Genomic DNA, 14801 nt, shown 5'->3' with positions numbered 1-14801 from the left:
TTTACGTAGACACACATCTCGAATGAAGAAAATGATTTCTCCAGAAGATGACTCAATGCTAAAGACACATCGAAGTGCAGCCAAAACAATCCTGTCTCTTCTCCTGATCTATGCTCTGTTTTTTACTTCTCTGATTATGAACTTCAGTGTCCAACCCTCTAATAATATTTTGTTTTATTTATGGTGGCTTGCTGTATGGATGTTGATGTCTGTTTCTCCTGCTCTTTCTGTTGTTCTTATCTTTGGTAATTCCAAACTACGGCTAGCACTTCAAAAGATATGTTCTCCTATAACAGGCTCAATTCACAAAGATTCAACACAAGGATGAGGAGCTCTTTATTCAACTATGCAACTATTTTTTCAAATTAGATGTGAACTGTGTTGAAAATAATTGTCATATTTTGAAAACAATGCATGCTTTTCTTGGTGTGTGTTAGCTTTGTGAATTGAATTATTGAGTTAATAAATTATGTATAAAAGTAATAAAAAAAAAGGTAAATTGGGAAGGATGTTAAGAAGGTTATTAAAATGTTCAAGTAGTAATATGAAGGGTTTCATGTTTTTAGTTTTTTGTTTGTAAAGAGTCTCATTAATCCAGGACATGATATACTGTTGCTCACAGTTAGAACATTTGTTAAACTACCATATTCTATGTCCATAATCCCAATGCTTACACAGTAATGCATCACCGAAGGTGTGGACTGTTGTAAAATGAGATTCCTGAAAAGGTCCTTTTACATTGAACTGTAACAACCATACCTAAATGGGACCTTCAGCACCATCTGTGATGCAAATGTCTTTTAATACCCTTTCTTCAATGATATGGCAACTGATAACATCTATAGACATTTAATGGATAAGTTCACCTTTAGGAACATGTTACATGCTCCGCCTGGTTTTAGGGTGAAAAATGTAACGTGTTCTCGCTCCTGCAGCCTCTTCCCAACCCCCCTTTTCTGTGACAGCTGGTCAGGGATCTTGTCCCCATACCTGTTGTCACTATTTGAAATGAGCGTGGTTGTGTGGGGCTCCAGTCACTCGGCTGTGTTATTCATTCACAGAGTTCTGTGAATGAATGAACTATAAGGACTAGGGCACTACTGAGTGCTCCTGGTAATTCACTGATTCTTTTCTCATTGTGTAACTACCTGCCCATATGAGGTATGAGCAGACAGCTTACATCAAACAACAAATAAAGGAGATCTTCCAAACCTGTGGAAGTCAATAGAGTCACAAGCCCAGGAACAGTTAAAATTGAAATTCACTTAGACACATAGAGAGGCCCAAAATCCAAGGAGCACCTTCAGGCTTTCTAGGGGTATAAATTATGCATCTAATTTCCTGACCACTTATCACCTGTGTGGAGGCTAATGTTGAGTTAAAAAGCATGACATGTAGGAGTGCCCAGATTGATACGTCATCAAGCCAGTGGAGAGGAGAACATATTTCCAGAAGTAGATGAGTATGACACATAATTCTGGACCCAACAGTAGGTTGCTCAGCCCAGGAGCCTCAGGACAGTGGGAAGGGTGTGGATAGCAGCTGCCGGGATCACTAAGATGGTGCATCCACCAGAAGTCATGAGACCCAGAACCGGTTGTTATGTCATGCACCTGGAGAGAGACCACCTGAACAAGGGCTAGCGAGGGTAAACTGGAAAGCCTATGAGAGCACTCAAAGCAAAGTAGAGAAGCCGGTCATCATGATAACATGTTTCAGGAGCTTGCCCCATTGTCAGATCATGGTTACATTGCAAGCTTACATTGCCTATATGCAGGAGCTCTGCTTTTCACCTACGATCTACTGATCGCGGGTGCAATGTTTTCCAAGCCCCTGCAAAAAAAAAAAAATAGTAAATGCACATTTTTGTTAACTGCAAAAAAAGTACATTTTTATTAAAAGGTGAACTTATCCTTTAACTTGAACAATAAACTCTCAGACTTCATGGCATGATGGTGATTGGATAAAGGAAACAGAACAGGGGGATTTACAACATTTTCCCATTTCTTGTCATTTTCTTGGACAATCAACATTTACTTTGACACATTTCATGGTGATTGGATAAAGGTAACTAACTTCACCATGTGGATATAAATACTTGAGAATGTTCCTGACGCTTTTTAGAGTTGAAGAAGGTTATTGGTGGTAAAATAGCTCCAACATTAAAAAGTTAGTCCAGCTGAATATGGCTTACTGCTAATAGGTTTTTTTTTGTGTCATGTATAAAATCTGTTCTTGTTTCTTTGTAATGACCAGTTAGACTAGAAGTAGCACGTGACAATAAAAGCTTGAAATGGAAACTGAATATTATTGTTTTTTGTATTATTTTATGGCTGATTCTTACAGAAGCCAATAGTGGCTTTGGGTTCATTTTTGCCATACTGCAGAATAAAGAGTCACCATTTGGAAAAAACCTTCCATGAGGAAGGGGCTGACAGGGAATAGTTTGATATAATATGACCATTCCAATAGAGGCAATGATCCTCTAAAATTGTGTTTTTAGTTGTCCAATATAAACAAAAATGTGTTACATTGCCCTAAAATGAAATTATAGTAAAATATATTGCAGATACAAAGAAGTTTGTGCTATTGATGCAGCTTACATGCTAATACCCTATCATAGATCTTCTGTGTAAAGCCTTTTCATGTGCAGCCAACCCCACCTGCCCCTTAAATCCTTAGTTTAAGAAACAATGTGTTTAAAAAATCAGCACAATGGATGTTACTTACATTTCAGGTCCATTGTGAGGGTGCAGGCTATAATAGTGGAAGTCCAAATCTTCTGATGTGACGGGGTTGATATCAACACTAGACCTGTGACAAGAACTCATCAAGAGTGGCTGTCAGTCATCGGCTCTCTGCTCTGCGCCTCCAGTGTTTGATGGAACTCTGAGCTCAGGAGGGGATAGGAGAGGCTGGCTCAGGCTCTCAGCAGCTCACTGAGTCAGCTGCCACGCAGACATCTGGATAAATTCCAACAAAAAGGTCAGGATCCCTCCAGAGTCTGGACCACCTGAGTGATGTCGGCCACCAGTGGACTGAAACCGGCTGTTGGCTGAATCTGGGTCACAGGTAGGGGCAGACTGACCATTTGGAAACTCGGGCACTGCCCGAGGGCCCTGGGTCAGTAGGGGGTCCCATGAGATGCCCATGGTACCTTTTTCATAGGCTTTTTTGAGTTTGGGAAAGGACACAGGGGCCCCATGATCCCCTATTGCCCGGGGGCCCCATGAGTTGTCAGTCCGCCCCTGGTCACTCCTGTGACCTACAAAGGAAGTAGGGCCAAAAGAGCTTTGGCCCTATTCTCCTCTAAGGTAGCCCATTCCTCCCTCAAGGTGCAGGGACACACTAGAGGCCCAGCAAAGCACAATGACAGCTGATGGTGCTCAATGTGTCTATGGTCCAATTCCAGCAGGCTAAACCACCCCGTTTTAAAACAAACTTTAGAGTACAAGCACATGGAAAGGCTTTACACAGAACATAAATAAATGTATTTCCCAGCATACTTGCCAGCTAGCCTACAGAAAAAAATGTACAGTACAGAGTGACATATACTGTACACATAAGACCATAGATAGATTTTCTCATATGTAAACTGCAAACCTATTGAATTAATCTGTCATGCAGGCTTTTGAATACATTTAAATAAGGTAAATGCCAAATAACATATGTATTTTACAGAGGTAATTTAGTACGTGTCTTAATATACAGCTTCATAGGTTACTCCAACCCTTCATATTTCAGAAACCATGATTTGTAGATAATAGTAATTAGTCACATCCTGCTGGACTTGTTCTAAAATATAATAAATTATTGATGTCTCACAGCTCATGCATCGTCATCTTCAATTCTAATGAGTGTCAGGAACATGCCCTAGTATTGATAGCCCTACAGTCACTTTGATCCAAGCACAGTGATGCCATGTAATGTGACTGTAGTATGAAGCTGAGGGACTTACCCATATGGTCATAAATTCTGGACAATGTTCCTGATACTCTTTCCCTCTCAATTCTGCACTCATCCAAGTGGTTTTCACTGTTATCCATTCAAATAAGTGCAGAAATGCCTTTAACATTACAAAACAAGTTCAGTTGATTGTTACTATTTTTATCCATATCATGACTTAGGTAAAAAGAGCCTTTATAGACAAATTGGTTTGGAGGTCCATAGTCCCCATCCAAAAGGGTTGTTGCAGAACCATCAGAAGAAGATCTATGACCACACTTTCAATTCAAAAAGGAAATGGGCATGATACAAGAAGTGCCATTATCCCTGTGAATGTACAATGGCAAAACCCTCTTAGCCGCAAGACTTTTGAGGCACAAATTAAACCAAAAGTATTATAAAGAATAATAGTTTAAAGAACCATGTTTTATGTATACAAAATTATAAAAGGCATATACAGTAGCTACAAAATATTGCGGCATCACCAAACGTGATTTTACAATGAGTAAAGGAAGATGAGTCATGCATATATTTGCACTTGGCGCGTTTCGAGACCAATGCACACGGGATGTTTTGCAAACTGTTCTAGAAGCCTTTCCTTCTGGCAGCAGCATTTTGGTAGAAAAAACACCTGACGCTTGTAAAATTGTGTAACACTTTAGACGCATTCAGACACATTTATAAATGCCTGCTGCTTGGGTGTTAATTTAGGTGTACATGCCTTAGGAGCTTTAAAATGTTGTGAGGCTGAAGCAGGCATTTGGGTCATGCGGCTGCTGTGATTGGCTTTCACAGCGGTCACATGATGGGAAAGCTCCCGATCGCTAGTATGCATCAGGAGCTTTCTGGTCCCCACCGGCAGGGGCGGACTGATGATTTGGAAACACGGGCACTGCCCGAGGGCCCGGGGTCAGTAGGGGGCCCCATGAAATGCCCCTGGTACCTTTTTCATAGGCTTTTTTGAGTTTGGGCAAGGACACAGGGGCCTCATGATCCCCTGTTGCCCAGGGGCCCCATGAGTTGTCAGTCCGCCCTTGCCCACCGGTGTCTGTTCTGGGTGCACATAGGGCATGCACTCTCAGCTATGTTTGCATAGGGCTGCAATTATGCAGCCAACTGGCATTAAATCCCACCCGCCGAGAGGCCGCATACTGTAACTGCATGACATTTAGTTTTCTCTATGGGCTGTGCACATTTGAAATTTAATTAAAGAAATTGGGATGTTACCATAGAGCGGTACTATAGGAACCAGATGTTATTCATGTGAGCCATGTTCTGAAATCAATGTGATATGGAGAATATGTGAACATGAACTTCATACACCTCACAACTGAGTAGTTGTTAAAAGATACCTTCTTTATTACAATTTTAATGGTTAAAAACAAGAAGAAAATGTGTACAACAGCACAGAGAAATTTGTAGGTCAACATAAACAATCTAAAAAGACACAAAGGCACCAAGACATTATTACATCTAGAATAAGTTGGAATAAGTAACCCCCTTATGTAATTAACGATACCAAAGTGGTGCCATAAGGCCTACCAGTTCTGTAGTGTTCAATTGATCCCACTGGGGGATATTCAAATTCCAGTTAATTTTTGCTCAACATGTTTTACGACAATCAGTCGCTTCTTCAGGAGCTAGTTTGGTGCATCTAATGAGAAAACAAACATACATATTTAATGATATCATCATAATCATAGTAGCCAGTCATGCCCAAACACTAGAGAATGGTACTTTTACTTACCAATGTAGAGGAACATAATAAAACTTAATTCTAACAGAAGAGAGCGGAGGCCATTAGGACCACCAGGTCTATGTGTCTGGATATGGGGGCACATCAAGAAGCTGCAAAGGGCACCATAAAGGATAAGGCAAGTCCATAAATAAGTCTAATTGGATCTATGGTAGACATATATAAAGGTATACATATTACCGTAAAGCTTTAAGTAATAAAACACTCACAACAATTCCATTTGTTCCCACCATTATAGAGGCCACAGGTTTCATAGGCCACATATGCAGTAGAGTTGGGCTTGAAGTTGAACATATGTTTGACTCGAACATCAGCTGTTTGTGTGTTCAGCAACACACAAACAGCAAGGGTGCAAGGTGGGCTGTTCACCGGCAGTGCCCCACAAAGCACTGTACCCACCCTAACAGTGCATTGTGATTGGTCAAAGTAATGCACCTGACCACAAGTGCAATCACAGCACATGATGACATCACAAGGGTGATGTCAACCCGGTGACCCTGTCCCCTTGTGACGTCATCACAATATTTAGGAACTGTCAGGTCGGCTCAGCTGTCAGACATCGGGAGCCAGCGTCGAGAGCGGAGTGTTTTTTTAATGCTTTTTTGGGTCTGCTGCGGCGGTGGGCATGCTGATTGACATTTAATCTACTTTGGGGGAGTGTTTTATTTTTGTTTTTAATAAAGGACTTGTCAAAAAATGCCTTCTATCATGTTTACACTAAACTTTTTTTTTTACCATGTACCCCATACTCATTCACATGGGGGGAGGCAGGATATGGGGGCTCCATTGTTAAAGATGGCTTCCAGATTCTGATAAGCCCTCCTGCCTGCAGACTCCCACAACCACCAGCAATGGTTGTGGGGAAGAGGCCCTTGTTCCCATAAACACGGGTGCTTTGGGGGGAGCTCCCCTGCCCAAACCCCCCCCCCCCCGAGTTGAGGGCATGTGGCCTGGTATGGTTAAGGAGGGGGGGCGCTTGCTCATCTCCCCACCTTTCCTGACCTGCCAGGCAGCATGCTCCGATAAGGATTTTGGGGGAACTGACTAACTGTCACTGACATCCCCAGTGACACCAATACAGTGATCAGTACTAATAAAAAGCACTGACACTGCACTAATGACACTGGGCAGGAAGGGATTAACATCTGGGGTGATCAAAGGGTTAACATTTTGCTGTGTGTGTTTCACTGTTTGCTGTGTGTACTTTACACAGAAAGCACACTGATTTGTATGGCTCTGCTATGCCCTTGGGGAATCACCAGCAGGGGACCAATGGCGGCACGGGTAGGGAAAGTGCACAGCTCGCAGAAACCCCCTATCCGGAAATCAAAATCATGTATATATACGTGATTTTGCTCACCCCAACTGTCCTGTAGCAGTATTTCTGCTGTAGGATGGCAGGAAAGCAGTTAATAGTAGTCCCATGACTGTGGCTTGCCTTACTGTGATCATATGTGAGCTTCTTGCTGGTGTATTCAGCAATCTATTCATCTCATTTTGACTTTTACAAAGAGAAGAGAATAAACTCTGTAAATAAAATCCGGGTCAGTATGAACTTACCCAGCACTGTCCTCAATCTTGTGTTACTCTTCAGCTTATTCTGCCACAACTCTTGGCATGAAGTGAACACAAATTTGACTCTTGTAAAGTTCACTGACAATTTAAAGCGTGATATCATGCGTGTTTCTTACCAAATCACGGACACCATTGTTTAACACTTACTGAACCTAATACTTTTGCACAGCATTGTACATCTACTGACACAAGGCCAGGTGCTGCCAATCCTCATGAAAGGAAATACTTCTTTTTACATAATATTTGTTTTTATTTATTAAAATTTGACATGAAGAAATGTCATATCTTCAGAGTTTGCATACAAGAAAATGTGTTATAGCTTTATGGACCAGGACGTAATGACTTTCCTGCAATCCCTTCTCATGCTGAGTCTACATCAGTGATTGATGGATATTTGCATTTAAACAAAGGCAATAGCTGGCCTGATGTTTCCATTTCAGAGTGATAACTCTTAAGTCAGGTACGTGTCCTTCAAACTTTGACACTGGACAGCTTTGACTTTGGAACATTTTTTAAAAAAATGAATGTATCTGTTATGATTTCGGAAGGTGACATGCCCAGCCATTGGAGTTATACTGTTGTTCTGGCTCTGGAAATAATGCTTGGAATATTAGTGAATGCATTTATTACATCCATAGCTCTCTATGACTCTGGAGAAGCAAAACCCATGGGCAGTGTCTACAAAATCCTGCTCTGTTTGGGCATTACTAACATTTCATTTGACATCTTGATGTCCGTTGGGTTCGTCGATTTGTACAATCTCAGAATCTTTATCAAGACTGATGCCGTCTATATTTTTCTTTATCTGTTGTTGTTTTCTATCAGTTCATGTGCATGGCACACAGCCACACTTAGCTCCTTCTATTTTACAAAAATTTCTAGCAGCAAGTTCATTTTGTTTGCCTGGATGAAAAGGAAGATCAGTGCCATTGTGCCATTGATGTTATTGTGGGGTGTACTGGTGTCCTTACTGAGCAGCTTGTCTGTCATGTACCCTCACGTCATTTTCAGGAATAGTACAGATAAAAATTCTTCTCTCATAGATGTCCTATCAGGATCAATGTCCTCATTTATTAATGCCACAATCACTTCAGTTAGTTCCCCTTTGCTCATCATTTTAATCACTACAGTGTCTACAGTTGTGAACCTGAAGAAGCACAGTCATCGAATGAAGGGTGTCCAGACATCTGATGGTGAGCGTCTCAAATCCTACGAGAAGGTTGTTTTTAGAATGACACAGACCTTGCTTTTCTACGTAATATTCTATGTTGTGGTGGTCATTTTCTATTTTGCCATCATCACACAGATGGAGTCTGCATTCTGGTTATCACTTCTTATGATATCATCCTTCTCCCCGGTGCAATCTGTTCTTCTTGTTCTTGCTAACCCCAGACTGAAGGCATCCTGGAAGGAAATCTTCTTGTGTGTCCATCTTCGGGAAATGTTGAGCAGAGGAAACCAACAAAAGTGATTGTGAGTCTTTTTGTGTAGATGGTATCTAAAGACAAAATGGTCATCTGGACCTTCTAGTATCCAGAAAAAAAGTATCAGACATTTTTCACATGTTGGTAATCCCACAGATAATGACGTATAACAGGTGGATCTTGTTTTTATCTATAATGAAACTCAAAGAATCTTTATTTCTTTTAAAATTATAGTTCTACCTCCAAATTTCTTGTAAGGGCTGTATTTTTGCTGAGCAGATATCTTCTAAAATGTATCAAAATTCAGTTAGCAGTATTGTTGCCTATTTTCCTGTACCACACGTTCTGATTGTTTACACGTGTGGTCAGGGGCGGACTGACAACTCATGGGGCCCCCGGGCAATAGGGGATCATGGGGCCCCTGTGCCCTTGCCCAAACTCAAAAAAGCCTATGAAAAAGGTACCAGGGGCATCTCATGGGGCCCTCTACTGACCCCGGGCCCGAGTTTCCGAATGGTCAGTCCGCCCCTGCATGTGGTTCCCTCTGAAGAATGATCTATGGTGGATCAATTTCAAAAAGTGTTTGGCAGGTGGTGAGAAGGAAAAATATTTTAACCCCTAAATCCAACACCATAATTCCACAGCCTTGAGCACTGCATGCAGCTGTGGGGTGTTTGAGGCACAGCCCCATTCAGTTGAACGAGTCAGGTTTGGTGGAACTTGTCAAAAACATTTTGTTTATTTAGTATTCACTTTTTGGAAAATGAGTAAGGGTTCTTTGTACCCCTTATCTATTTACAAAGGGGGGTGCACCCTTATAGTTAAAGGGGGCCTCCAAATGCCAAAAATTCCCCAGCTAGGCCTGGATTGTGGCAAAGAACCCCTTGACCTCGTAAACATGGAGGCGAGTTGCTTTGCCAAGGTGGGTCCCCTAGAAAATGCCACCTTCCATTTTAAGGGCTGTGGTCTGGTTTGGATCAGGGTGAAGGCTGCATTTTGGAGTTATTTCCTCTCATTTTCTGTTTTGGCTATAAGGACAGATAGTGAAGGGAAATCTATCCAAAGGTACACCTATGACAACAAAAACTGGGGTAATAGCTCTCCCTTGTGCTAACCAAAATGAAAAAAATGCCTTTAGTTCTATTTTAAATAAAAAAAAATTTCTAAAATGGTCAGTAAGCAGTCACACCTTTATATCATTGTTCACGTTTTTTAATTTAATTTAGGCTGTTTATGTAAATATTACTACATTTATTAATTTACAGTTATTATTCCTCAGTTATTATTCCTCTCATTTCCTACCCCAGGGATTACCCATCACTTACATGTGAAGTAAAGACTATGTACAACTATTAAAAAGCAATTGTTCACCTTCCTTCCTCCAACCCCCACCCCCCACTCCCTTTTTGATACCACACCTCATGGCCTTAAAATGTGTGCCATGGTGAATTTTTGTAACTATTAATGCTCCCCAAGAGGGCAAAACTAGTATACTATTTCTTTACGCCAATGTATATGCAATGAATTTTGATGGTATCCAAAACATTCAATCAAAACGAGTCCCATGGGGAACACGCAGACCATTTTATATCAACATAATATATAATAAAGCTCACTTAGGGATCCTGCTGTCCTCCCACCAAAAAGGTAACCACTTACCCTCCTTAAATAAAGGTCATAAGAGTTTCCCAGATTTCACCGGCTGCATGGAGAAGGAGATGCCCCATCTTAAGAAGACAAATTTAGTATAGTTTAGCAATGTTTACCAAACTTTTATTGGTTGTAGAGATGAGCAGATGCATCAATGCAAATAGACACATGCAGAGGAGATTTGTTTGTGCTGAAGACCAGCTGGACTGACTGAATCAGTCACTGATCATAGGTCGGTGTTTGTGTGGGTGGGTAGGGAGATGTCCCTCCAGTTGGTTGCGCCCAATGGTGGATAGTGGTAACTGTCAAGGATTCGTTAAAGATCACCCTGTCACGTGTCCACCACACGCCACGCCCACAGTGACTAGCTAACTATGACGCACGCGTGCGGTCGCGACAGGGTGGTAAAGAGGGGATAATAAAGGGATTTACACTTAAATATCTCAAACCGTATATAAGATCAGCCGTGATACCTTTTCACAGCCCGCACTACCTCTGGCCACCACCAGATGGAGACTCCACTCCAATCCAGCTGGTTGACCACACACTGGCAGATACGATCTTACATACAACCTGGTGCCCTGATTAGAGTTGAGGACCAGCTTAGTAATCACACACCCTTCTAAAGGTCCCTTCAGCTATCCTAGTTTGAACCCTGGTGTTGATAACCCTTCCACTGTCCACACACCTCCACACCAGACGCACCACAAAGGTAGCCTGCCACCACCCAACAGTTTATCCGCAGAACAGTCTGTTGAGACACCACACACACACAGATCTCCGTCTGGCAGATCTGTTACCTTTGCAATCTGCGTGCAATCTGCCCACTCACAGTGCAGTTGCATACAGATTGGCAATGAGCTTAACCGAGCGTTTTAAAGGCACTAAAATACAATACAATATAACCCAATCTAATCTCTCCGATCTAGTCTCTCCGAAGATATGAGCACGAGCTTAAATACACAGAAGTTCACTAATTAATTTTAAGATTTAATTTCCCAAAGTGGGCAGTGCATAAAATATGTACAAAATATAACAAGTTACAGAAATACAAAAGATATAAGAAGACACACAAATGACTAATTACTATAAAATAAAAAGGGAATAAAAAGACAGAATAACACTTTACCCTGCGGCTGGAGCAAGCCAGAAACTTAGCAATCCATTGGTCAATCGAACCAGCTCCGTACGGATCACCCTGTCCAAATAACACAAGAATTGGCAAATTTCTCAGCAGACACAAGAAGTTAGGGACCCTGTTCTGGGTCAGTCAAAACGTGGGACATTGGGACAACATCAAACAGTCTTCTGTCCTCAGTTGTGGTGCCAGTATTGCAAGTGGTCCCTCTCTATTTCAGTTGTCTTGAGACCACCAACACAAATTCAGTTCTATGGTATTTTCTAAGCCTTGCAGCCCTACTCAAACGAGGTGGTCCATAGGCACTATATGCACAAAGACTAAGAAGGGCCCCCCTTTTGTCTTTCTGCATGTAGTACCTGGGGAATTAGGGCTGAAGCAAGAGTGTGGAAAGGGTGTCCTACCCAAAACTGACAACACAGTTCCCTGGTAAACTGGCTGGCAGCAATATCAATGACATGGAGACTAGAGTGAGAGCCACGCATAGCTGTAGATACAATTTCATGCAAGAAAATCTCTCCGTACTTTGAATACAATCAAATGTGTGTTTCGATGGGCATCCCTTTAGTTTCCTCTGTCGATACTCATAAATACTAAAGAGCAGCCTTGCCGCATAACACTGTCTGGGACAACGCTAGAGGAGCAAGTCTTTCAAAGGCTATTTGACACAACCAGATTGAATTCAGGAGAAATATCATCATTAAGTCATGGATCTGGTTGCCTTTATTCTATTGTTATCTTTTATAGTATTTTTGGAGACATTGTTTGGTATACTCACCAATTCTTTTATCATGTTCACAAGTTTAAAAAATGTTTTTAAGGAACAAAACATGAGCACAATCAAAAAAATTATGCTTTCTCTTAGCTTTTCCAACATGTGTTTTTGCATTTCTGTGTTACTCCATATTTATAATGGGTTTTTCTCATTTTGCCGGGATGCTTTGGGAAAGATTATCATATTTGAATTGATTGCGTATGGGATAAACTCTTCCGTGTGGCTGACTTTCTGTCTGTGCTTTTTCAATTTCGTCAAAATTGTTCAGTTCAGATGGAAATTCCTCTCGTTGCTGAAGGTGAAGATCGATATCCTCATCCCATGGATGATCCTGCTGGTGGAGTTGGTGTCTTTTAGTAATGGCTTCATAAATGCAATAATGAATATTTATTACCAAAAGCCTTCCAGCGTTTTTGATTTGTCATTATTCAACATAACAGGAGTGTATTTACAAGATGTTACGCTGTATGACTGTATGTATCAAAGTATTTTTGTGTCACTTGCAGTGGTCATAATCATCACTGCTGGCACCATAGTGTCCCTCCAGCTGCATATTAATAATGTGAGGAAAACTCTTGGCTCCTCCGGCAAAGCTAATGGAAAGCCACAAAAAGCTGTACGAACAATGTTGTACCTTCTGATCTTTTATGTTCTATTTTTTGTAACATTAGTTCTTGTAGAGTTGGCTTATATTCAATCAACTCTGCTACTGATCCTGTATGTTATTATAAAATGCTCATTCAGTTCAGTTCAGTCGCTTCTTTTGATTCTAGGAAATCCAAAGTACAAGGAGAAACTGTGCAGTTGTATATGTTTTTGCCATAGGTTGTGTGTACAGCAAGTAAACACTTCCCCCTGGATGGACATCATGAGAAGGTCTGGGGTTTAAGTGATTGTACCGGAACAGGGGCGGACTGACAACTCATGGGGTCCCCGGGCAATAGGGGATCATGGGGCCCCTGTGTCCTTGCCCAAACTTAAAAAAGCCTATGAAAAAGGTACTAGGGGCATCTCATGGGGCCCCCTACTGACCCCGGGCCCTTGGGCAGTGCCCGGGTTTCCAAATGGTCAGTCCGCCCCTGTACCGGAATAATTCCTTCAGCTACAACCATTCATTTGCATTCAGTGATTCTCTTTGTGAAGTTATTAAATTAGCTATACAAGCATTCAATCATTTTTACAGGCAGCGGAAAGAGGAGCCCCTCCTCCCACCTCCACCTTTCCAAGGTTCTCCAGTCCAGGGGCGGACTGACAACTCATGGGGCCCCCGGGCAATAGGGGATCATGGGGCCCCTGTGTCCTTGCCCAAACGTAAGAAAGCCTAAGAAAAAGGTACCAGGGGCATCTCATAGGGCCCCCTACTGACCCTAGGCCCTTGGGCAGTGCCTGAGTTTCCAAATGGTCAGTCCGCCCCTGATCTGGTCCAATCGGGGAGCCTGGGATTGCTCCAACCAACAGCAGTGAAGTGAAAAGAGAGAGCAGAACTGATGTTATTCCTCCATCTCTGTGATGTCAGAAACCAGGAGTGACAAGGACTGTGTCACGTTTACTGGCCTGTTACCGTCCAGTGAAGCAGCCCATCAGACAGATCTGTGTCTGATTGGCTACATTGGAGGCCAGAGGAGAGATCTGGGGTCTAATAGACCCCAAATCTCGCCATAAAGAGGACCTGTCAGCTCCATGCTATCACAAGAGATGTTGTTTATCCCTTGTAATAGCAACAAAGCTGATTTTTTTTTTTTAATGAAAGAGACAGTGTGAAAAGGGTTTTAAAAAAGTACAGTAAATTAAAAAAATTGTAAGTGCCCCCTTTCCCCATGCTCACATGCAAATGTGAACGCATACGTAAATTCTGCACACATATGTAAATGGTGACGGCACAACATATGTAAGGTTTCATTGCAAACATCAGAGAAGAAGTAATAATTCTAACAACAGACCTCCTGTGTAACTCTAAACTTGACCTGTAAAAGCTTTTAAACTTATCGCCTTTTAGGTTTTTAGGTACCGTAGTTTGGTGCTGTGCAATTTTAAAACATGACATGTTAGGCATCTGTTTACTCGGCGTAACATAATCTTTTATATTTGACCAAAAACAGGGTATTATATTGTGTTTGTGTGCAATAAAATTCATTAAAGCATAATTTTTACAAACCATTTGCATTTGAAAAACAGCTGAGCATATGCTGTGACATAAAAAATACCCACCATTTTATTCTCTGTCACATAAAAAATACCCACCATTTTATTCTCTGTGACATAAAAAATACCCACCATTTTATTCTCTGTGACACAAAAAATACCCACCATTTTATTCTCTGTCACATAAAAAATACCCACCATTTTATTCTCTGTGACATAAAAAATACCCACCATTTTATTCTCTGTGACACAAAAAATACCCACCATTTTATTCTCTGTGACACAAAAAATACCCACCATTTTATTCTCTGTGACATAAAAAAATACCCACCATTTTATTCTCTAGGGCCTCTGCTTAAAAAAATATATAATATTTGGGGGTTCTGAGTGATTTTC

General features: G+C 41.4%; 1 protein-coding gene across 1 annotated transcript; it reads left to right on the top strand.

Annotated features, from left to right (window-relative positions):
• The first annotated feature begins 7829 nt into the window (after positions 1 to 7829).
• On the top strand, positions 7830 to 8747 carry LOC149452004 (taste receptor type 2 member 39-like). The gene has a single exon (XM_089689881.1). It carries the CDS (start codon positions 7830 to 7832, stop codon positions 8745 to 8747), a length of 918 nt encoding a protein of 305 aa, XP_089546007.1.
• Positions 8748 to 14801: the final 6054 nt, after the last annotated feature.

The sequence above is a fragment of the Staurois parvus genome, unplaced genomic scaffold, assembly GCF_062004578.1.
Source record: "Staurois parvus isolate SC_StPar_1 unplaced genomic scaffold, SC_StPar_1.0 ptg000503l, whole genome shotgun sequence".
In the NCBI taxonomy this organism is placed as follows: Eukaryota; Metazoa; Chordata; class Amphibia; order Anura; family Ranidae; genus Staurois; species Staurois parvus.
Note: the sequence above shows the minus strand (reverse complement) of the source record. Positions and strands in the feature narration are given on the sequence as shown.

What these genes read in the sequence shown, in the direction of transcription:
- LOC149452004 (XM_089689881.1), top strand. Translation starts at nt 7,830, where the DNA reads ATGCCCAGCCATTGGAGTTATACTGTTGTTCTGGCTCTGGAAATAATG.